The sequence below is a fragment of the Triturus cristatus genome, chromosome 9 (genome assembly GCF_964204655.1).
Source record: "Triturus cristatus chromosome 9, aTriCri1.1, whole genome shotgun sequence".
Taxonomy (NCBI): Eukaryota; Metazoa; Chordata; class Amphibia; order Caudata; family Salamandridae; genus Triturus; species Triturus cristatus.
The window spans coordinates 7,333,695-7,357,156 of NC_140592.1; the positions used below are offsets into that span (position 1 = coordinate 7,333,695).

General features: G+C 49.2%; 1 protein-coding gene across 1 annotated transcript in view; it reads right to left on the reverse strand.

Moving 5' to 3' along the window:
• The window catches only part of STAB1 (stabilin 1), a 1,212,756-nt gene that overhangs the window by 823,911 nt on the left and 365,383 nt on the right, over positions 1 to 23,462 (reverse strand). The window contains exon 12 of the mRNA XM_085624210.1: positions 5,898 to 5,974. Coding sequence (XP_085480336.1) covers positions 5,898 to 5,974 — 77 coding nt within the window. The remainder of the gene's footprint in view (positions 1 to 5,897; positions 5,975 to 23,462) is intronic.

The window sequence follows — 23,462 nt, forward strand, 5'->3', positions numbered from 1 at the left end:
ACCATCGTTAAGAAGAGACCACACCTCCGTGGAGTGCCTGACCAGAGATCTACAGTTAGTCAGGCAGGCTTTAATTTTAACCTTACGCTCCTTCGCGCACCCCCGAGGCCCAGATTGTCTCATATTGGGGTCCTTATCCCTAGCCAAGCTCCTGTGGCATTATCCAGCGCCTCCCAACCCACGAGGTGATGCTCAAAGCACCATATGAAGCCGATCAGTGCTTCGTAGTTTATCTCAGTGGATGGGCGTAAAGTAGGGGGAGTTGGGGGACCGAGCTGCATAGCAGACTTGCAAAACTGAACTGTGTCGTGTACTCAATCAATCAAACAAACAAGATTTATAAAGTGCAGCAAATCACCCGTGAGGGTATCCAAGCGCTGAACAAGCTATGTAAAGAAATGATTGTGTTTGAGACAGTGGGGGTGCAGGCAGTTCACCTCACAACTTTGGGCTCTCGGAAAGGGACTTCACCTGAAGAGGCATCTTCTCGGTCACCCCCAGAGCTCCATGTTAGTCATGGAACTAGCTGGGTGAGATTGGGGCAAGACTAGATACATGGGGTACATGGGGTTGTGTCTGTTCACTGAAGGGAAAGGGATTTCCTGAGGCAGCATTGTAGTATCTTGTATATAGCATGGGACCCCTTTGGTTCCTAACGGACTCTGTAGTCCAGTGACGTAAGTGATTGGGTGTAGTTAATAAAATTCCTGATGCAGTACTTGGCAGTTAATGGTTACTCTCTGAGAAATAAAGACGTGTAATACAGAGCTCCGTGTGTGTAATAGTTCATTCAATTGCTACAGGGCTGGGAAGGACGCTACAGGGGTGTAATATAAACAAGACAGTGCCTGACGGCTGTAAGGGAAGCAGGACTGAAGCTGAGGAAGCTTGGAACAGGCAGTGAATGGGAAACTGGAAGTCTCTAGGGGGAAACTATGTCATTAGTTATGTTATGAGCTATTTATAGAGTGCAAAGTTTACCCAAAGATATCTTGGCGCTGCTTCAGCATTAAAAAAGGATGGTTAGTTCTTGAAATTGAAGATACTAGTTGTTGAAAAGCCAAGTCGGTGCTCTGAAGCATGTCTCACCCTTCAGTCGGTGCTCTGAAGCATGTCTCACCCTTCAGTCGGTGCTCTGAAGCATGTCTCACCTTTCAGTCGGTGCTCTGAAGCATGTCTCACCCTTCAGTCGGTGCTCTGAAACATGTCTCACCCTGCAGTCGGTAGCGGTGCTCTGAAGCATGTCTCACCCTGCAGTCGGTGCTCTGAAGCATGTCTCACCCTGCAGTCGGTAGCGGTGCTCTGAAGCATGTCTCACCCTGCAGTCGGTAGCGGTGCTCTGAAGCATGTCTCACCCTTCAGTCGGTGCTCTGAAGCATGTCTCACCCTTCAGTCGGTGCTCTGAAACATGTCTCACCCTTCAGTCGGTGCTCTGAAGCATGTCTCACCCTTCATTCGGTGCTCTGAAAGATGTCTCACCCTTCAGTCGGTGCTCTGAAACATGTCTCACCCTTCAGTCGGTGCTCTGAAGCATGTCTCACCCTTCAGTCGGTGCTCTGAAACATGTCTCACCCTTCAGGTGCTCTGAAGCATAACTCACCCTGCAGTCGGTGCTCTGAAACATGTCTCACCCTTCAGTCGGTGCTCTGAAGCATGTCTCACCTTTCAGTCAGTGCTCTGAAGCATGTCTCACCCTTCAGTCGGTGCTCTGAAGCATGTCTCACCCTTCAGTCGGTGCTCTGAAGCATGTCTCACTCTTCAGTCGGTGCTCCGAAGCATGTCTCACCCTTCAGTCGGTGCTCTGAAGCATGTCTCACCCTTCAGTCGGTGCTCTGAAGCATGTCTCACCCTTCAGTCGGTGCTCTGAAGCATGTCTCACCTTTCAGTCGGTGCTCTGAAGCATGTCTCACCCTGCAGTCGGTGCTCTGAAACATGTCTCACCCTGCAGTCGGTAGCGGTGCTCTGAAGCATGTCTCACCCTGCAGTCGGTGCTCTGAAGCATGTCTCACCCTGCAGTCGGTAGCGGTGCTCTGAAGCATGTCTCACCCTTCAGTCGGTGCTCTGAAGCATGTCTCACCCTTCAGTCGGTGCTCTGAAGCATGTCTCACCCTTCAGTCGGTGCTCTGAAACATGTCTCACCCTTCAGTCGGTGCTCTGAAGCATGCTTCACCCTTCAGTCGGTGCTCTGAAGCATGTCTCACCCTTCAGGTGCTCTGAAGCATGTCTCACCCTGCAGTCGGTGCTCTGAAGCATGTCTCACCCTTCAGTCGGTGCTCTGAAGCATGTCTCACCCTTCAGTCGGTGCTCTGAAGCATGTCTCACCCTTCAGGTGCTCTGAAGCATGTCTCACCCTGCAGTCGGTGCTCTGAAGCATGTCTCACCCTTCAGTCCGTGCTCTGAAGCATGTCTCACCCTTCAGGTGCTCTGAAGCATGTCTCACCCTTCAGTCGGTGCTCTGAAACATGTCTCACCCTGCAGTCGGTGCTCTGAAGCATGTCTCACCCTTCAGTCGGTGCTCTGAAGCATGTCTCACCCTTCAGTCGGTGCTCTGAAACATGTCTCACCCTGCAGTCGGTGCTCTGAAACATGTCTCACCCTTCAGTCGGTGCTCTGAAGCATGTCTCACTCTTCAGTCGGTGCTCTGAAGCATGTCTCACCCTTCAGTCGGTGCTCTGAAGCATGTCTCACCCTTCAGTCGGTGCTCTGAAACATGTCTCACCCTTCAGTCGGTGCTCTGAAGCATGTCTCACCCTTCAGTCGGTACTCTGAAGCATGTCTCACCCTTCAGTCGGTGCTCTGAAACATGTCTCACCCTTCAGTCGGTGCTCTGAAGCGTGTCTCACCCTTCAGTCGGTGCTCTGAAGCATGTCTCACCCTTCAGTCGGTGCTCTGAAACATGTCTCACCCTGCAGTCGTTGCTCTGAAACATGTCTCACCCTTCAGTCGGTGCTCTGAAGCATGTCTCACCCTTCATTCAGTACTCTGAAGCATGTCTCACCCTTCAGTCGGTGCTCTGAAGCATGTCTCACCCTTCAGTCGGTGCTCTGAAACATGTCTCACCCTTCAGTCGGTGCTCTGAAGCATGTCTCACCCTTCAGTCGGTGCTCTGAAACATGTCTCACCCTTCAGTCGGTGCTCTGAAGCATGTCTCACCCTTCAGTCGGTGCTCTGAAACATGTCTCACCCTTCAGTCGGTGCTCTGAAGCATGTCTCACCCTTCAGTCGGTGCTCTGAAACATGTCTCACCCTTCAGTCGGTGCTCTGAAGCATGTCTCACCCTTCAGTCGGTGCTCTGAAAAATGTCTCACCCTTCAGTCGGTGCTCTGAAGCATGTCTCACCCTGCAGTCGGTGGCGGTGTTCTGAAGCATGTCTCACCCTTCAGTCGGTGCTCTGAAGCATGTCTCACCCTTCAGTCGGTGCTCTGAAGCATGTCTCACCCTTCAGTCGGTGCTCTGAAGCATGTCTCACCCTGCAGTCGGTGCTCTGAAGCATGTCTCACCCTGCAGTCGGTGCTCTGAAGCATGTCTCACCCTTCAGTCGGTGCTCTGAAGCATGTCTCACCCTTTAGTCGGTGCTCTGAAGCATGTCTCACCCTTCAGTCGGTGCTCTGAAACATTTCTCACCCTTCAGTCGGTGCTCTGAAGCATGTCTCACCCTTCAGTCGGTGCTCTGAAACATGTCTCACCCTTCAGTCGGTGCTCTGAAGCATGTCTCACCCTGCAGTCGGTGGCGGTGCTCTGAAGCATGTCTCACCCTTCAGTCGGTGCTCTGAAGCATGTCTCACCCTGCAGTCGGTGGCGGTGCTCTGAAACATGTCTCACCCTTCAGTCGGTGCTCTGAAACATGTCTCACCCTTCAGTCGGTGCTCTGAAGCATGTCTCACCCTTCAGTCGGTGCTCTGAAGCATGTCTCACCCTTCAGTCGGTGCTCTGAAGCATGTCTCACCCTTCAGTCGGTGCTCTGAAGCATGTCTCACCCTGCAGTCGGTGGCGGTGCTCTGAAGCATGTCTCACCCTTCAGTCGGTGCTCTGAAACATCTCTCACCCTTCAGTCGGTGCTCTGAAGCATGTCTCACCCTGCAGTCGGTAGCGGTGCTCTGAAGCATGTCTCACCCTTCAGTCGGTGCTCTGAAGCATGTCTCACCCTGCAGTCGGTGGCGGTGCTCTGAAACATGTCTCACCCTTCAGTCGGTGCTCTGAAACATGTCTCACCCTTCAGTCGGTGCTCTGAAGCATGTCTCACCCTTCAGTCGGTGCTCTGAAGCATGTCTCACCCTTCAGTCGGTGCTCTGAAGCATGTCTCACCCTTCAGTCGGTGCTCTGAAGCATGTCTCACTCTTCAGTCGGTGCTCTGAAGCATGTCTCACCCTTCAGTCGGTGCTCTGAAACATGTCTCACCCTGCAGTCGGTGCTCTGAAGCATGTCTCACCCTTCAGTCGGTGCTCTGAAACATGTCTCACCCTTCAGTCGGTGCTCTGAAGCATGTCTCACCCTTCAGGTGCTCTGAAGCATGTCTCACCCTTCAGTCGGTGCTCTGAAACATGTCTCACCCTGCAGTCGGTGCTCTGAAGCATGTCTCACCCTTCAGTCGGTGCTCTGAAACATGTCTCACCCTTCAGTCGGTGCTCTGAAGCATGTCTCACCCTGCAGTCGGTAGCGGTGCTCTGAAGCATGTCTCACCCTTCAGTCGGTGCTCTGAAGCATGTCTCACCCTGCAGTCGGTGGCGGTGCTCTGAAACATGTCTCACCCTTCAGTCGGTGCTCTGAAACATGTCTCACCCTTCAGTCGGTGCTCTGAAGCATGTCTCACCCTTCAGTCGGTGCTCTGAAGCATGTCTCACCCTTCAGTCGGTGCTCTGAAGCATGTCTCACCCTTCAGTCGGTGCTCTGAAACATGTCTCACCCTTCAGTAGGTGCTCTGAAGCATGTCTCACCCTGCAGTCGGTGCTCTGAAGCATGTCTCACCCTTCAGTCGGTGCTCTGAAACATGTCTCACCCTTCAGTCGGTGCTCTGAAGCATGTCTCACCCCGCAGTCGGTGCTCTGAAACATGTCTCACCCTTCAGTCGGTTTGTGCATGCAACTTTATGAGTTCAGCCTATTGTGTCAGACCTCCCCATGTCGAGCGTGTATTTTTACTGCCTGAAACATATCACATGTGCCCTTTCTGGGGATGGGCCAGACCTGGTTTGCCTTCTCGCGTGCTTGCTTTGCAGACAGACCTTGTGTTGATCTCTCGCAGTTTCATCAGTTGATGCATTCCTGGCAAACCTCGTGTTGCCTCCTGCAATGATTCTCAACTTTGAAGAAACCTTTATGGTTTTGAACGTTGTGGTGTGAAAGTTTCTTTTATTTGCACAAGTGCCATCATCTTAGGAGAGTCACCTGGCCCGGGTCTGTGTCTCAGCCCTCTTGAGTCCTTAATTAAAGGCTCTCAAAAGTGACCCCGCTGCACTGGGGTCTCAGAGAGGACACCCTGGTCTGATCTGGGCATCCTCTCCCCAAGCTTTATAACACAACTGCCAGAGAACACACGGTGCGTCTGCTGGTGACCCCAAACCCTCCGGTCCGCAGCCTGCTTCCAGGGTCATGAATGAACGTCTGAATTAGAAATTAATCTCACAGACTTGAATTAAAACCATTACTATTGTGTAGGGCAGAAAGGCATTGTCAGTTTCTCGAACCGTGGTTTGTGCACCTGTCACCACTAGGCCAACACTGCTGAAAGTACACAGGAAAGAGTAACCCCAGAATAGCACCTTGAAGCCTCTCCCACCGGAGCTAGGCGCGTTATCTCAACACCAGCGTTGCACTTATTGTAACCAGCCCTTCACACGTGCATTCAGGGCTCTTGTCCCTCCTTAGTTTCTAACTTCATAAAAGCATAAGTTGTCTTACATCGATGGCTGTCAGAGACAGCGGCGCGAACACCGTGAAGGGGCCAAACTTCCTGAGCGTCAAGGCGCAGCCGTCCTCTGCAAGAGAAGAAAAAGGGGTTTAGAATACCTCACTGTTGATGCGCGGCGTGTCTTCATTATCGTCATAGGCTTCCCTTTCCACCCTCCAACATAATATACAGTTCCCATAAATAAACACACAACACAATTTTGTTTGCGTAAAGTTGCTGCAGTTTTATTACATACACCGTTATGTAATAGGAGGGTTATCTTACAGGCGATCCAAGGGCAGGCAACTAACTGGGCCGCCTGCCCGCTTGATGAGCCAGGCAGCACTGGGGCGAACCCCGCCTGTGCTGCCCTTACTAGTGATCCTCTTTTCCGGATCACGTGACCATTGGTACCTTCTTACTCACGCCCCTTTCAGGGCGGAGCGCCACATAGCAAACCCCCCGGTTGTTCAGGTCCACAACCACCCAAAGGACTAGCAGGGCGCCGACACGGTTTAAAGGACCCTCCCATGAGGCTCCACGGATTTGGCTCTGGCCACCCCTATGGTGCCGCGCAGAGGTACCCTTGGTACCGGCCTGCTTCCAGATCGCCCTGTAACTCCGCCACAGCTCTGGAGGTGGCCACCGTCGCCACCAGAGCCCCCCACCAAAACAGCTATAGTCTTACCCGCAAACTCTCCTGTCTAGAGCCTCCTGCAAATCTAGATGCAAGAGAACCATCCCTACTGGTTATAGATGCCCCATCTATATCCCAAAGCCCTTGACGTTAGCCTGGATCAGCTAGTGTCTGATGAAACAAAAAGGCCCTTTTGGCTTGCAGAGCAGAGCTCTGCACACACAGGTTTATACAGAGCAGAACTCTGCACACACAGGCTTATACAGAGCAGGGCTCTGCACACACAGGCTTATACAGAGCAGAGCTCTGCACACACAGGCTTATACAGAGCAGAGCTCTGCATACACAGGTTTATACAGAGCAGAGCTCTGCACACACAGGTTTATACAGAGCAGAGCTCTGCACACACAGGTTTATACAGAGCAGAGCTCTGCACACACAGGTTTATACAGAGCAGAGCTCTGCACACACAGGTTTATACAGAGCAGAACTCTGCACACACAGGCTTATACAGAGCAGAGCTCTGCACACACAGGCTTATACAGAGCAGACGTCTGCACACACAGGTACATATACATACATACATATTTATATATATATTCACTGAAAAAACCATAGGTTTCACACACGTTATAGTTAGGAATTAGCATTTAAAAAACCTTGCAAATTCACTGAAAAAACCATAGGTTTCACACATGTTATAGTTAGTGGAAATTTTACTGATAAAAAACCAATGAAATTGCCCCGTTATAGTTAGCGCAGGCAACTATAACTCACGCGACCACAATCCTCTGCTGATGCTAATACTGTATTTAGACACTTATTTGCCCATGTCTTCTTCCATACATTTTTAGCTATACATATATTACAAATATTTTTTTTTCATAAAGACACATATGTCATCAGCAGAGGATTGCGGTCGCGTGAGTTATAGTTGCCTGCGCTAACTATAACGGGGCAATTTCATTGGTTTTTTATCAGTAAAATTTCCACTAACTATAACATGTGTGAAACCTATGGTTTTTTCAGTGAATTTGCAAGGTTTTTTAAATGCTAATTCCTAACTATAACGTGTGTGAAACCTATGGTTTTTTCAGTGAATTAGTACGGTTTTTTAAATGCTAAGTTTTTTTCCCTTATAATAAGCCCTGTACATTTGGTGGCCTACGGCCACCAAAAGCACAGGGGGTGGGGTAAGTGTGGATAGTGTTTTTTTCCATTGTAATAAGCCCAGCACATTTGGTGGCCTTCGGCCACCAAAAGCACAGGGGGTGGGGTAAGTGTGGATAGTGTTTTTTTTATTTTTATTTTTTTACCGTACGCTTACCGTAAGCGTACGGTAAGCGTACCCCGCGAAATTGCCGAAAAAAAAATAAAACCGTTTTTGCACTTGGGGGATGTTTGGGGACTCCCTCAACATGACTATGTGGGAGGGAGTTGTCAAAACAGCCCCTTTACATGTTTTTGGGCTTCCGATTTTAAAAATCTCTCTCAGTGCGAGAGACAAAATGGCGGCCGCCGCTTCCTGGTTTCGGCCGATTCGAATGTTTACTAAGATCTAAGAGCCAATCAGAATCGCGCTCGCGCACGCCACCGTACGCTTACCGTAAGCGTACGGTAAGCGTACCGTAAGCTGGCTCAGATATATATATTGATTTAAAGGCTATTTTCTCAGAATCTACTGAACAGATTTACACCAAACCTACAAAAGGCACTTCCTTGACCTAGGGACTACCTCTCTGCCAAATTTTGAGTAATTCTGTTCAGCCATTCGGGCTGTAGCTCGTTCTAAAGGTCCTATGGAAAAATGCATGGGAAAAACGCGTTTTGGGACCCCCCTTTTATCTCAGCCCCCGCTTGACGAATCCCCCCGAGACTTTCAGGGTAGGAGCGGAGCGTAGCGCCCCACCTATTTTGAGAAATTTGCGAGGATTCGTCGACCGGCGCCAAAGTTATTCAAAATAGAATGTTGAGGTTTTCCTATGGAAACGTGGTCCTAACTATAACTACCTACTGGCTATCGCCAGTAGGTAATATATATATGTATATATATATATATATATACACATACACATATATACATACATTCATATATACATACATCCGTAAATATATCCATTCATACATACATATATACATACATACACACACACACACATATATATATATATATCAAATCCTTGGTATCGGTGCTGGTTGCAACCGAAAAGTCGCCTTTTCCCTGCCTCTTGCAATGGCGGTCCGTGGAGAGGAACCTCCCAACAATTAAGCTCAAGCTGAATTTTTCATTGACGAAAAACAAAGACAGCTACCACGGACTCTTGAGATCAAATGCGCTAATTTATTTTGCAACAAATAGCCACTCGACGCGTTTCGGGAGAAAATCCCTTGATCACGAGTGTGGCAGTTCGCAATCAACTTTGTTTAAATAAAGTACTGTGAATACAACCAATTCATAAACATAGAGAACGGACTGTGCGTGTAGGAGTTTGCTTCACTCCAGCTTACATAATACAAATTCGTATTCGTATAACTCCCACTTTCAATGACCCTGATCCCGAACTTGTTAATGAATGGGCTGATAACAATCATCAATGCTCTGTTAACATGCTAAAAATGCTGGTGAAATTTGCAAACAAAGATGTTGAAAAACAGAGTGTGATCATTGAAGACACGATACAAAAACTTAAAACCTTATGTGAGCAGGATGAATTCGATAAAGAAATGGAGAAGATCGATAAAGGTCTTCAGAAAATTGAAAAAGACATCAAGATAAAAAAAAGCGCAAATTCCAACGCGATTTAGTTGATTACCAAAAAGGGCAAGTGTTTACCTTTGGGAAGAAGTACGATCTTCTCCGTTAGAAAACAGTACCAAATGAAAGAAGTCAACAAGGTTTAAGAGATGCTCTCGCTGTTCAATCAAGTAACGATGAGCTAACTGAAGTAAGCTCAATCGGTGGAAGTGGATCTTCAACAGTTTCAGATAAAACCTCAGTAAAAAACAGCATTTTAACGGAGATCAGTCTACTGGCCAAAGGGAGAAATCCAATCAACAAACAATTTGGATTTCGCGGTCGTGGAAGAGGAAGCAGAGGCGGAAGAAAGCCAAACGCAACAGCATCAACAGAATTCGAAAGCCCTGTGGGAAGCAGAACAAGGGGACAGATCAAAAAGAAATAATGAAAGAACAAACAGTCATCAACCTATCAGAAAGGACATTGAGCCCAACAGAGGTAGATATTTTATCACTGGGATTAATTTTTTGCCCTGTCAATAACTTTAATTACACACAGAGTAGGATTGATTTGTTTTATTTTACGCGTAAACTTTGCATAAAAAAATGGTATGCCACTAAAATCACAGGCAACAACGATGAAGAGAGGGAGTTCCCGAGCTTGACCACTATTTCTGATGTTGAAACTTTGCATACAATGCAAGTGTTGGCTGATGGAAATTTCATTGATGTTGATCCATTTGTTAATTTAATGCATGACAATGTCCCTTTGAATCTAAGTGCTAGAACAAGCTTCAAGCCCAAGTCGATTTTCTTACCCCAAATTAAGAATGAGGCAATTGATGTTTTTGAGAAGGGTGTTATTCAGGAATTATCCAAGTTATCTAGAAAGAAACATTATCGGTGGAGAAACATCTCCAGAAAACAGATGACGGCGATTGAAAATATTAAAAATGACAACACGATTGTCATTAAAAAGTCGGATAAGGGAGGCAATGTAGTGTTATTATCCAAACACAAGTACATTGAGGAAGGGATCAGACAATTGGCAGATAAAGACAGCTATGAGAGGAGTAATAGAATGGAGTATGAGAATTCCATCAAAGCGTTTCACCAACGTCTTTCTGAATGGAAGGAGAAGGAACTCATAGACCAGGGCGAATATGGTTTTCTCTTTTGCAAATATCCTAAACTCCCGGCACTATATTTACTCCCCAAAATTCACAATAACATGCAAAATCCTCCTGGAAGGCCGATTGTGTCCTCCAGAGGAAGTTGCATGGAAAATGCATCTAGATATGTGGATTTCTTTCTCCAGTCGTTTGTGAAAACATTACCCTCGTATGTTAAAGATACAGGGGATTTTTTGAGACTAGTTGATAACTTTGAATGGCAGGAAGAATTTTCATTGCTGTCATTGGATGTTATGAGTTTATACACATGCATACCGCATGAACTGGGGCTCCAGGCATGCAGGCACTTTCTCAAGGAGAGATCAGTTTCATCCTTTTGTCACACTGAAATGATTATTGAAATCATGTCTATTTGTTTGAAACAAAATTTTTTCATTTTTGATAACAACATTTACAGGCAGACTCTCGGTACTTCAATGGGGACTTTCTTTGCTCCTTGCTTCGCGGGTCTCTATTTGGGGTACTGGGAGGAACTGATTGTGAGAAAATCAAAAATTTTCTGTATCAAAGTGGCACTTTGGGTTCGTTATATCGATGATATTTTTTGTGTATGGAAGGGAAACGAAGGTGAGGCTAAAGAGTTTGTCGAAGTTCTCAACACCAATAACTTCAATCTACAATTCACCAGCCAATGGTCGAATACCAAGTTGGAATTCCTTGACCTTGCATTAACGGTACAAAACAACAAATTAGAGAGTTCCCTCTTTAGGAAAACCACGGCAGGGAACAGTGTTCTTCATGCCAAAAGCTGTCACCCACAATCTCTAATTGACAGCATTCCGCTCGGAGAACTCCTCCGTGCTAAAGGTAATTGCAGCACGGTTGAGAGCTTCGAAAAGGAGGAAGGCATTATGACACAGAGATTCCTTGAAAAAGGTTACTCGAAGACTGTGATCAACAAAGCAAAAGTTAAAGTAAGGGAAAGAACGAGAGCCTCATTACTGATTGAAAAAGAAAAACATGAGATCACTGAAGATTCTAAAATTAGATTCATCACCACCTACAGTAAACAGGCACACGAGGTTAGAAGAAGTATCACCAAATTCTGGCCTGTGCTACACACTGATAAAGACCTCACAATGAACATAGGAACCTTGCCTCAGATCACTTTTCGAAAGGCCAGATCCCTAAGAGATACTCTATGTAGAGCAGTGGAACCAGCGGAAGTAAGGAGCCTTGGGATCCAAGGGTTCTATCCATGCCGAAATTGTAAGGCGTGTAAAAACAGTCGCCATATGAAAGAATGCAGTTTGTCAGCAGAGTGTAAACCCTTTAGTATCACCAAACATACATCCTGCAATACCGAATTTGCAGTATATGCTCTTTTTTGTCCCTGCAGAAAAGCATATATTGGAAGCACGATCCACAAAGCGAAGAAAAGGGTATTAGAGCACCTTCGTGCAATTAAGAATGGTGACAAGCAATATCCCATGGCGAGACATTTCCAAAGCAAACATAAACAGAATAATTCATTACTGAGTTTCTGTGTACTTGACTCAGTTAAACTCAATGAGAGAGGCGGGAACAGAGTACAAGATCTTAGACGCCTCGAGTCCAAGCTTATTATACAGTATAAGACCCTAGTGCCTAATGGGCACAATTGCGATGAGGAAATGGAAGTTCATTTAGGATAGGATACAATCTTGAGCGTGTTTTAAATTACATGTGTCGCATCATTACAGTAATGTGTTGAATTGTAGAGAGAAGGTTACTGTCTTTCCATCTGGTCCTTCTGCTTGAAGACTTTTAAAAAAAATATTTTTTGTATAAATCTTTTCTTATAAGTGTCTTAGTTGTGGTAGTTTGCATGTTGTATCTAGAAGAATACATGTGTAAGATAAATTTTCTCTTTTTTTTCCTTAGAGATTCGATTGAGCATTGAAAGAATGCAATTAAGCCAAAGTATCGGTAGATTGTTTCTACCAAAGAAGATTAAGTACTATTCTGGTATTGGTCAGCTCCTGTTTAAGTCCAGGATGACCTCACTGTCTTGACCCACTTGGGTTGAATTGTAAGCACTGTCGTAAGCCTTGTGACGTTAGTATGCAACTTTGGTATTTTCAAACGTCTCAAATGAGACAATGGTCTATGTAACATCTATTCCAGCACTGTCCGCTTTTTACCCACTTGGGTCTGACAGCCGGCGCTATTTTTGGTTCCCGTAAATGGGTAAGGCACCGGGATGTTCACATTGTCATATCATTGTGAACCGTCAATTTTCAGAAGGGAAGCTTACAGCGTATCCAATATTGTGTTTGCGTCATTTGTATCATGACATTTGTTTTTTAAAACAGTGCAAGATCTCTAACAATGAATTGTGACCATGTACTTTAATCATTTAAAGATGGCAAATTTGTATTATGTAAGCTGGAGTGAAGCAAACTCCTACACGCACAGTCCGTTCTCTATGTTTATGAATTGGTTGTATTCACAGTACTTTATTTAAACAACGTTGATTGCGAACTGCCACACTCGTGATCAAGGGATTTTCTCCCGAAACGCGTCGAGTGGCTATTTGTTGCAAAATAAATTAGCGCATTTGATCTCAAGAGTCCGTGGTAGCTGTCTGTGTTTTTCGTCAATGAAAAATTCAGCTTGAGCTCAATATATATATATATGTACTCTACGCACATATATACATACATCCGTAAATATATCCATTCATACATACATATATACATACATACACACACACACACACATATATATATATATATATACTCTACGCACAAGGGTTTATACAGGGGAGGAGGGGCTGCCTCTCCTCCATGACACCATATTTTTTTTAATGCAGTGAAATGTAAATGATGCATTTTTTCTCGGCAGTTCAGTAAAGTAGCCCTCACATTACACGTCCCCAGGCGGCTCTCAGTGGGCATCACAACCCCATCAAGTCACGTCAAGGCCTCCCCTGAATACAAGTAGAATACTCAAGCCATGCAGGGACCCCTGGATATCCTCTGGCTCCCTTGAGCACAGTTTAGGACTTGTGAGTAAACCACAGATGCGTGGAAACTTCCCAGTACCCTGGACACACCCAGACACCCTAAATACGGCAGGGTGAAGGGCTGAACACACCCCGACACATTTGGGTAACCCTTTGCCTCGCCAAAACCTTACCTTATTTTCTAAAATCTTCTGTCTGTTGTTACCGCTAAACATGAATTTTACGTAACACAATAGTTCAGGTAAGAAATCAGGCCTCAGATAACAGCCTCAGTGCACTGGTGAAGTATATTCTCTGAGAAATATGACTGGTGACGGACTCAGTGTCACTAGTGAAGAGGGGTCCCTCAGAAGCTAGGCCTCAGTGTCACTAGTGAAGAGGGGTCCCTCAGAAGCTAGGCATCAGTTTCACTAGTGAAGAGGGGTCCCTAAGGAGCTAGGCCTCAGTGTCACTAGTGAAGAGGGGTCCCTCAGAAGCTAGGCCTCACTGTCCCTAGTGAAGGAGGTTCCCTCAGAAACTAGGCCTCAGTGTCACTAGTGAAGCAGATTCCCTCAGAAACTAGGCCTCAGTGTCACGAGTGACGCGGGGTCCCTCAGAAGCTAGGCCTCCGTGTCACTAGTGAAGAGGGGTCCCTCAGAAGCTAGGCCTCAGTGTCACTAGTGAAGCGGGTCCCCTCAGAAGCTAGGCCTCAGTGTCACGAGTGAAGAGGGGTCCCTCAGAAGCTAGGCATCAGTGTCACTAGTGAAGAGGGGTCCCTAAGGAGCTAGGCCTCAGTGTCATTAGTGAAGAGGGGTCCCTCAGAAGCTAGGCCTCAGTATCACTAGTGAAGAGGGGTCCCCCAGAAGCTACGCCTCAGTGTCACTAGTGAAGAGGGGTCCCCCAGAAGCTAGGCCTCAGTGTCACTAGTGAAGAGGGGTCCCTCAGAAGCTAGGCATCAGTGTCACTAGTGAAGAGGGGTCCCTAAGGAGCTAGGCCTCAGTGTCACTAGTGAAGAGGGGTCCCTCAGAAGCTAGGCATCAGTGTCACTAGTGAAGAGGGGTCCCTAAGGAGCTAGGCCTCAGTGTCATTAGTGAAGAGGGGTCCCTCAGAAGCAAGGCCTCAGTGTCACTAGTGAAGAGGGGTCCTTCAGAAGCTAGGCCTCAGTGTCACTAGTGAAGCGGGGTTCCCTCAGAAGCTAGGCCTCAGTGTCACTAGTAGAAATGGCCCCCTCAGAAGCTAGGCCTCAGTGTCACTAATGAAGAGGCCCCCCTCAGAAGCTAGGAATTTGTGTCACTAGTGATGCAGGTTCCCTCAGAAACCAGGCGTTAGTGTCACTAGTGACGTGGGGTCCATCAGAAACTAGGCCTCAGTGTCCCTAGTGAAGACGGGTCCCTCAGAAGCTAGGCCTCAGTGTCACTAGTGCTGTGGGGTCCCTCAGAAACTAGGCCTCAGTGTCACTAGTGAAGAGGAGTCTCTCAGAAGCTAGGCCTCAGTGTCACTAGTGAAGCGGGGTCCCCTCAGAAGCTAGGCCTCAGTGTCACTAGTGAAGAGGGGTCCCTCAGAAGCTAGCCCTCAGTGTCACTAGTGAAGAGGGCCCCCTCAGAAGCTAGGACTTCGTGTCACTTGTGATGCAGGCTCCCTCAGAAGCTAGGCCTCAGTGTCACTAATGAAGAGGCCTCCCTCAGAAGCTAGGAATTTGTGTCACTAGTGATGAAGGTTCCCTCAGAAACCAGGCGTTAGTGTCACTAGTGACGTGGGGTCCATCAGAAACTAGGCCTCAGTGTCACTAGTGAAGACGGGTCCCTCAGAAGCTAGGCCTCAGTGTCACTAGTGATGTGAGGTCCCTCAGAAGCTAGGCCTCAGTGTCACTAGTGAAGAGGGGGCCCTCAGAAACCAGCCCTCAGTGTCACTAGTGAAGCAGGTTCCCTCAAAAGCTAGGCCTCAGTGTCACTAGTGAAGAGGGGTCCCTCAGAAACCAGCCCTCAGTCTCACTAGTGAAGCAGGGTCCATCAGAAACTAAGCGTCAGTGTCACTAGTGAAGAGGGGTCCCTAAGGAGCTAGGCCTCAGTGTCACTAGTGAAGAGGGGTCCCTCAGAAGCTAGGCATCAGTGTCACTAGTGAAGAGGGGTCCCTAAGGAGCTAGGCCTCAGTGTCACTAGTGAAGAGGGGTCCCTCAGAAGCTAGGCATCAGTGTCACTAGTGAAGAGGGGTCCCTAAGGAGCTAGGCCTCAGTGTCATTAGTGAAGAGGGGTCCCTCAGAAGCAAGGCCTCAGTGTCACTAGTGAAGAGGGGTCCTTCAGAAGCTAGGCCTCAGTGTCACTAGTGAAGCGGGGTTCCCTCAGAAGCTAGGCCTCAGTGTCACTAGTAAAAATGGCCCCCTCAGAAGCTAGGCCTCAGTGTCACTAATGAAGAGGCCCCCCTCAGAAGCTAGGAATTTGTGTCACTAGTGATGCAGGTTCCCTCAGAAACCAGGCGTTAGTGTCACTAGTGACGTGGGGTCCATCAGAAACTAGGCCTCAGTGTCCCTAGTGAAGACGGGTCCCTCAGAAGCTAGGCCTCAGTGTCACTAGTGATGTGGGGTCCCTCAGAAACTAGGCCTCAGTGTCACTAGTGAAGAGGAGTCTCTCAGAAGCTAGGCCTCAGTGTCACTAGTGAAGCCGGGTCCCCTCAGAAGCTAGGCCTCAGTGTCACTAGTGAAGAGGGGTCCCTCAGAAGCTAGCCCTCAGTGTCACTAGTGAAGAGGGCCCCCTCAGAAGCTAGGACTTCGTGTCACTTGTGATGCAGGCTCCCTCAGAAGCTAGGCCTCAGTGTCACTAATGAAGAGGCCCCCCTCAGAAGCTAGGAATATGTGTCACTAGTGATGAAGGTTCCCTCAGAAACCAGGCGTTAGTGTCACTAGTGACGTGGGGTCCATCAGAAACTAGGCCTCAGTGTTACTAGTGAAGACGGGTCCCTCAGAAGCTAGGCCTCAGTGTCACTAGTGATGTGAGGTCCCTCAGAAGCTAGGCCTCAGTGTCACTAGTGAAGAGGGGGCCCTCAGAAACCAGCCCTCAGTGTCACTAGTGAAGCAGGTTCCCTCAAAAGCTAGGCCTCAGTGTCACTAGTGAAGAGGGGTCCCTCAGAAACCAGCCCTCAGTCTCACTAGTGAAGCAGGTTCCAGCAGAAGCTAGGACTCAGTGTCACTAGTGAAGCAAGTTCCCTCAGAAACCAGGCCTCAGTGTCACCAGTGAAGTGGGGTCCATCAGAAACTAAGCCTCAGTGTCACTAGTGAAGAGGGGTTCCCTCAGATGCTAGGCTTCACTGTCTCTTGTGAAGAGGGGTCCCTCATAAGCTAGGCCTCAATGTCACTAGTGAAGGGGGGGGCCCTCAGTAGCTAGGCCTCAGTGTGACTAGTGTAGCAGGTTCCCTCAGAAACCAGCCCTCAGTGTCACTAGTGAAGCAGGTTCCCTCAGAAACCAGGCCTCAGTGTCACTGGTGGAGAGGGGTACCTCAGAAGCTAGACCTCAGTGTCACTAGTGAAGAGGGGTCCCTAAGGAGCTAGGACTCAGTGTCACTAGTGAAGAGGGGTCCCTCAGAAGCTAGGCCTCAGTGTCACTAGTGAACAGGGGTCCCTCAGAAGCTAGGCCTCAGTGTCACTAGTGAAGCGGGTCCCCTCAGAAGCTAGGCCTCAGTGTCACGAGTGAAGAGGGGTCCCTCAGAAGCTAGGCCTCAGTGTCACTAGTGAAGAGGGGTCCCTCAGAAGCTAGGCATCAGTGTCACTAGTGAAGAGGGGTCCCTAAGGAGCTAGGCCTCAGTGTCATTAGTGAAGAGGAGTCCCTCAGAAGCAAGGCCTCAGTGTCACTAGTGAAGAGGGGTCCTTCAGAAGCTAGGCCTCAGTGTCACTAGTGAAGCGAGGTTCCCTCAGAAACCAAGCCTCAGTGTCACTAGTGAAGAGTGGTACCTCAGAAGCTAGGCCTCAGTGTCACTAATGAAGAGGCCCCCCTCAGAAGCTAGGAATCTGTGTTACTAGTGATGCAGGTTCCCTCAGATACCAGGCGTCGGTGTCACTAGTGAAGTGGGGTCCATCAGAAACTAAGCCTCAGTGTCACTAGTGAAGAGGGGTCCCTCAGAAGCTAGGCTTCACTGTCTCTTGTGAAGAGGGGTCCCTCATAAGCTAGGCCTCAGTGTCACTAGTGAAGAGGGGTCCCCTCAGTAGCTAGCCCTCAGTGTCACTAGTGAAGCAGGTTCCCTCAGAAACCAGGCCTCAGTGTCACTAGTGAAGAGGGGTCCCACAGAAGCTAGGGCTCAGTGTCACTAGTGAGGCAGGTCCCCTCAGAAAGCAGGCCTTAGTGTCACTAGTGATGTAGGGTCCATCAGAAGCTAGGCCTCAGTGTCACTACTGAAGAGCGGTCCCTCCGAAGCTTGGCCTCAGTGTCACTAGTGACGTGGGGTCCATCAGAAGCTAAGCCTCATTGTCACTAGTGAAGAGGGGTCCACAGAAGCTAGGCCTCAGTGTCACTAGTGAAGCAGGTTCCCTCATAAAGCAGGCCTCAGTGTCACCAGTGATGTGGGGTCCATCAGAAGCTAGGCCTCAGTGTCACTAGTGAAGAGGGGTACCTAAGAAGGTAGGACTCAGTTTCACTTTGACGAGGGGTCCCTCAGAAGCTAGGCCTCAGTGTCATTAGTAAAAATTGCCCCCTCAGAAGCTAGACCTCAGTGTCACTAGTGAAGAGGGCCCCCTCAGAAGCTAGGACTTCGTGTCACTAGTGATGCAGGTTCCCTCAGAAACCAGGCTTCAGTGTCACTAGTGACGTGGGGTCCATCAGAAACTAGGCCTCAGTGTCGCTAGTGATGTGGGGTCCATCAGAAACTAGGCCTCAGTGTCACTAGTGAAGTGGGGTCCCTCAAAAGCTAGGCCTCAGTGTCACTAGTGAAGTTGGGTCCCCCAGAAGCTAGGACTCAGTGTCACTAGTGAGGAAGGGTACCTCAAAAGCTAGGCCTCAGTGTCACTAGAGAAGCAGGTTCCCTCATTAACCAGGCCTCAGTGTCACTAATGACGTGGGGTCCATCAGAAACCAGGCATCAGTGTCACTAGTGAAGAGGGGTCCATCAGAAACCAGGCCTCAGTGTCACTAGTGAAGAGGGGTCCATCAGAAACCAGGCCTCAGTGTCACTAGTGAAGAGGGGTACCTAAGAAGCTAAGCCTCAGTGTCACTAGTGACGTTGGGGTCATCAGAAGCTGGGCCTCAGTGTCACTAGTGAAACAGGTTCCCTCAGAAACCAAGCCTCAGTGTCACTAGTGAAGAGTTGTACCTCAGAAGCTAGGCCTCAGTGTCACTGGTGAAGCAGGTTCCTTCAGAAACCAGGCCTCGATGTCAAGAGTGAAAAGGGGTCCCTCAAAAGCTAGGCCTGAGTGTCACTAGTGCAGCGGTTTACCCTCAGAAGCTAGTCCTCAGTGTCACTAGTGAAGAGGAGTCCCTCAGAAGCTAGGCCTTAGTGTCATTAGTAAAAACGGCCCCCTCAGAAGCTAGGCCTCAGTGTCACTAGTGAGGAAGGGTACCTCAAAAGCTAGGCCTCAGTGTCACTAGTGAAGCAGGTTCCCTCATTAACCAGGCCTCAGTGTCACTAGTGAAGCAGGTTCCCTCAGAAAGCAGGCCTTAGTGTCACTAGTGACGTGGGGTCCATCAGAAACTAGGCCTCAGTGTCACTAGTGAAGCGGGGTCCCTCAGAAGCTAGGCCTCAGTGTCACTAGTGAAGAGGGGTCCCTCAAAAGCTAGGACTCAGTGTCACTAGTGAAGCTGGTTCCCTCAGAAACCAGGCCTCAGTGTGACCAGTGACGTGGGGTCTATCAGAAACTAAGCCTCAGTATCACTAGTGAAGAGGGGTCCCTCAGAAGCTGGGCCTCAGTGTCACTAGTGAAGAGGGGTCCCCTCAGTAGCTAGCCCTCAGTGTCACTAGTGAAGCAGGTTCCCTCAGAAACCAGCCCTCAGTGTCACTAGTGAAGCAGGTTCCCTCAGAAACCAGGCCTCAGTGTCACTAGTGAAGAGGGGTCCAACAGAAGCAAGGGCTCAGTGTCACTAGTGAAGCAGGTCCCCTCAGAAAGCAGGCCTTAGTGTCACTAGTGATGTAGGGTACATCGGAAGCTAGGCCTCAGTGTCACTACTGAAGAGGGGTCCCTCCGAAGCTTGGCCTCAGTGTCACTAGTGACATGCATGGGGTCCATCAGAAGCCAGGCCTCAGTGTCAATAGTGACGTGGGGTCCATCAAAAGCTAGGACTCAATGTCACTAGTGAGGAGGGGTACCTCAAAAGCTAGGCCTCAGTGTCACTAGGGAAGAGGGGTCCCTCAGAAGCTAGGCCTCCGTGTAACTAGTGAAGCAGGTTCCCTCATAAAGCAGGCCTCAGTGTCACCAGTGACGTGGGGTCCATCAGAAGCTAGGCCTCAGTGTCACTAGTGAAGAGGGGTACCTAAGAAGGTAAGACTCAGTTTCACTTTGACGAAGGGTCCCTCAGAAGCTAGGCCTCAGTGTCGCTAGTGATGTGGGGTCCATCAGAAACTAGGCCTCAGTGTCTCTAGTGAAGTGGGGTCCCCCAGGAGCTAGGACTCATTGTCACTAGTGAGGAAGGGTACCTCAAAGGCTAGGCCTCAGTGTCACTAGTGAAGCAGGTTCCCTCATTAACCAGGCCTCAGTGTCACTAGTGAAGCAGGTTCCCTCAGAAAGCAGGCCTTAGTGTCACTAGTGATGTATGGTCCATCAGAAGCTAGGCCTCAGTGTCACTACTGAAGAGGAGTCCCTCAGAAGCTTGGCCTCAGTGTCACTAGTGACATGCATGGGATCCATCAGAAGCTAGGACTCAGTGTCACTAGTGACATGCATGGGGTCCATCAGAAGCTAGGCCTCAGTGTCACTAGTGACGTGGGGTCCATCAGAAACTAGGCCTCAGTGTCACTAGTGAAGCGGGGTCCCTCAGAAGCTAGGCCTCAGTGTCACTAGTGAAGAGGGGTCCCTGAAAAGCTAGGCCTCAGTGTCACTAGTGAAGAGGGGACCCTCAGAAACCAGCCCTCAGTGTCACTAGTGATGCAGGTTCCATCAGAAGCTAGGACTCAGTGTCACTAGTGAAGCAGGTTCCCTCAGAAACCAGGCCTCAGTGTGACCAGTGACGTGGGGTCTATCAGAAACTAAGCCTCAGTATCACTAGTGAAGAGGGGTCCCTCAGAAGCTAGGCTTCACCATCACTAGTGAAGAGGGGTCCCTCAGAAGCTGGGCCTCAGTGTCACTAGTGAAGAGGGGTCCCCTCAGTAGCTAGCCCTCAGTGTCACTAGTGAAGCAGGTTCCCTCAGAAACCAGCCCTCAGTGTCACTAGTGAAGCAGGTTCCCTCAGAACCCAGGCCACAGTGTCACTAGTGATGTAGGGTCCATCAGAAGCTAGGGCTCAGTGTCACTAGTGAAGTAGGTCCCCACAGAAAGCAGGCCCTAGAGTCACTAGTGATGTAGGGTCCATCAGAAGCTAGGCCTCAGTGTCGCTACTGAAGAGGGGTCTCTTCGCAGCTTGGCCTCAGTGTCACCAGTGACATGCATGGGGCCCATCAGAAACTAGGACTCAATGTCACTAGTGAGGAGGGGTACCTCAAAAGCTAGGCCTCAGTGTCACTAGGGAAGAGGGGTCCCTCAGAAGCTAGGCCTCCGTGTCACTAGTGAAGCAGGTTCCCTCATAAACCAGGCATCAGTGTCACCAGTGACGTGGGGTCCATCAGGAGCTAGGCCTCAGTGTCACTAGTGAAGAGGGGTACCTAGGAAGGTAGGACTCAGTTTCACTTTCATGAGGGGTCCCTCAGAAGCTAGGCCTCAGTGTCGCTAGTGATGTGGGGTCCATCAGAAACTAGGCCTCAGTGTCACTAGTGAAATGGGGTCCCTCAAAAGCTAGGTCTCAGTGTCACTAGTGAAGTGGGGTCCCCGAGAAGCTAGGACTCAGTGTCACTAGTGAGGAAGGGTACCTCAAAAGCTAGGCCTCAGTGTCACTAGTGAAGCAGGTTCCCTCATTAACCAGGCCTCAGTGTCACTAGTGAAGAGGGGTCCATCAGAAACCAGGCCTCAGTGTCACTAGTGAAGAGGGGTCCATCTGAAACCAGGCCTCAGTTTCACTAGTGAAGAGGGGTACCTAAGAAGCTAGGCCTCAGTGTCACTACTGACGCTGGGGCCGTCAGAAGCTAAGCCTCAGTGTCACTAGTGAAGCAGGTTTCCTCAAAAACCAGGCCTCAGTGTCACTAGTGAAGAGTGGTACCTCAGAAGCTAGGCCTCAGTGTCACTGGGTAAGCAGGTTCCTTCAGAAACCAGGCCTCAATGTCACTAGTGAAGAGGGGCATCTCAGGAGCTAGGCCTCAGTGTTACTGGTGAAGCAGGTTCCCTCAGAAACCAGACCTCAATGTCAATAGTGACATGGGGTCCATCAGAACTAGGCCTCAGTGTCACAAGTGAAGAGGGGTCCCTCAGAAACTAGGCCTCAGTGTCACTAGTGATGTGGGGTCCCTCAGAAGCTAGGCCTCAGTGTCACTAGTGAAGAGGGGTCCCTCAGAATCTAGGCCTCAGTGTCACTAGTGAAGAGGGGTCCCTCAGAATCTAGGCCCCAGTGTCACTACTGAAGCGGCGTCCCCTCAGAAGCTAGTCCTCAGTGTCACTAGTAAAAATGGCCCCCTCAGAAGCTAGGCCTCAGTGTTACTAGTGAAGAGGGCCCCCTCAGAAGCTAGGACTTCGTGTCACTAGTGATGCTGGTTCCCTCAGAAACCAGGCCTCAGTGTCACTAGTGAAGTGGGGTACATCAGAAACTAGGCCTCAGTGTCACTAGTGAAGCGGGGTCCCTCAGAAGCTAGGCCTCAGTGTCACTAGTGAAGGGGGGTCTTTCAAAAGCTAGGCCTCAGTGTCACTAGTGAAGAGGGGTCCCTCAGAAACCAGCCCTCAGTGTCACTTGTGAAGCTGGTTCCCTCAAAGGCTAGGCCTCAGTGTCACTAGTGAAGAGGGGTCCCTCAGAAACCGGCCCTCAGTGTCACTAGTGAAGCAGGTTCCATCAGAAGCTAGGACTCAGTGTCACTAGTGAAGCAGGTTCCCTCAGAAAAGAGGCCTCAGTGTCACCAGTGGCGTGGGGTCCTTCAGAAACTAAGCCTCAGTGTCAGTAGTGAAGAGGGGTCCCTCAAAAGCTAGGCCTCTGTGTCACTAGTGAAGAGGGGTCCCTCAGTGTAGGAGAGTAGGATCTGCTTCACATGGGTTCCCCCACTTATTGCTGGTGTTTCACTGTTTTTCGACCTTCGTCTGTCTGTGGCCCTGCTAATCAGGACCACAGCCTAGCTGCTTCCTCTCTAAAATGGTTTCCATGTACATTAAGTACATCTCTAATTGGATTCTGGAGTGCCTTATAAGCCTCTAGTATATGGTATACTATGTATCTAGGGCATAGGTACCTCAGAGGCCTAACAGGAACTGCAGCATGTATTATGCCACCCCTGGGAAGCACTCCAAAATGACACCACAGGTCTGCTACTGCAACCTGGGTAAGGGTGTGCTTGCACCCCTTACTGTGGTATAGGCTACCTATATCACTACCTTATACAGACACATATAAACCTATAAGCCACTCCTATGGCAGGCCTTGACAATCCTGAAGGCAGAGTGCTTGGTTTTATGTGAGAGGGTGCCCAAGCATTAGCTGAGCCCCTCTGCTGCTTTCGGAAATACTTCCTTAGGGCTGCTCTGTGATACAGCCATACCATATACTCTTAAGTGCATTATAACCTCGCAGTAAATGCTAACTTTGGAATGGCTGCATCAAAACATGTCATGTTTGGTGTCAAACGCTTTGGAATACTACTCCCCCCCCCCCGCCAGTCCTGGCGGTGGGGGTAGCCTTCCACCCTTCTAGAGGGAGAGACATGTTCACACTGGCTTAACCCGGTTAAATCCTTTCAAAGCCCTGGCATCACAAAATGGATGCCACTGCCACAGACATGGGTCTGGCCTCCTGCTGCTAGGGGAAACTCTGGCAGGGGTGGCCTGGACAATAGGTTTCCTGTCACAGGGAGGTGTAACCACCTCCCCAGACAGGCAGATGTGTAT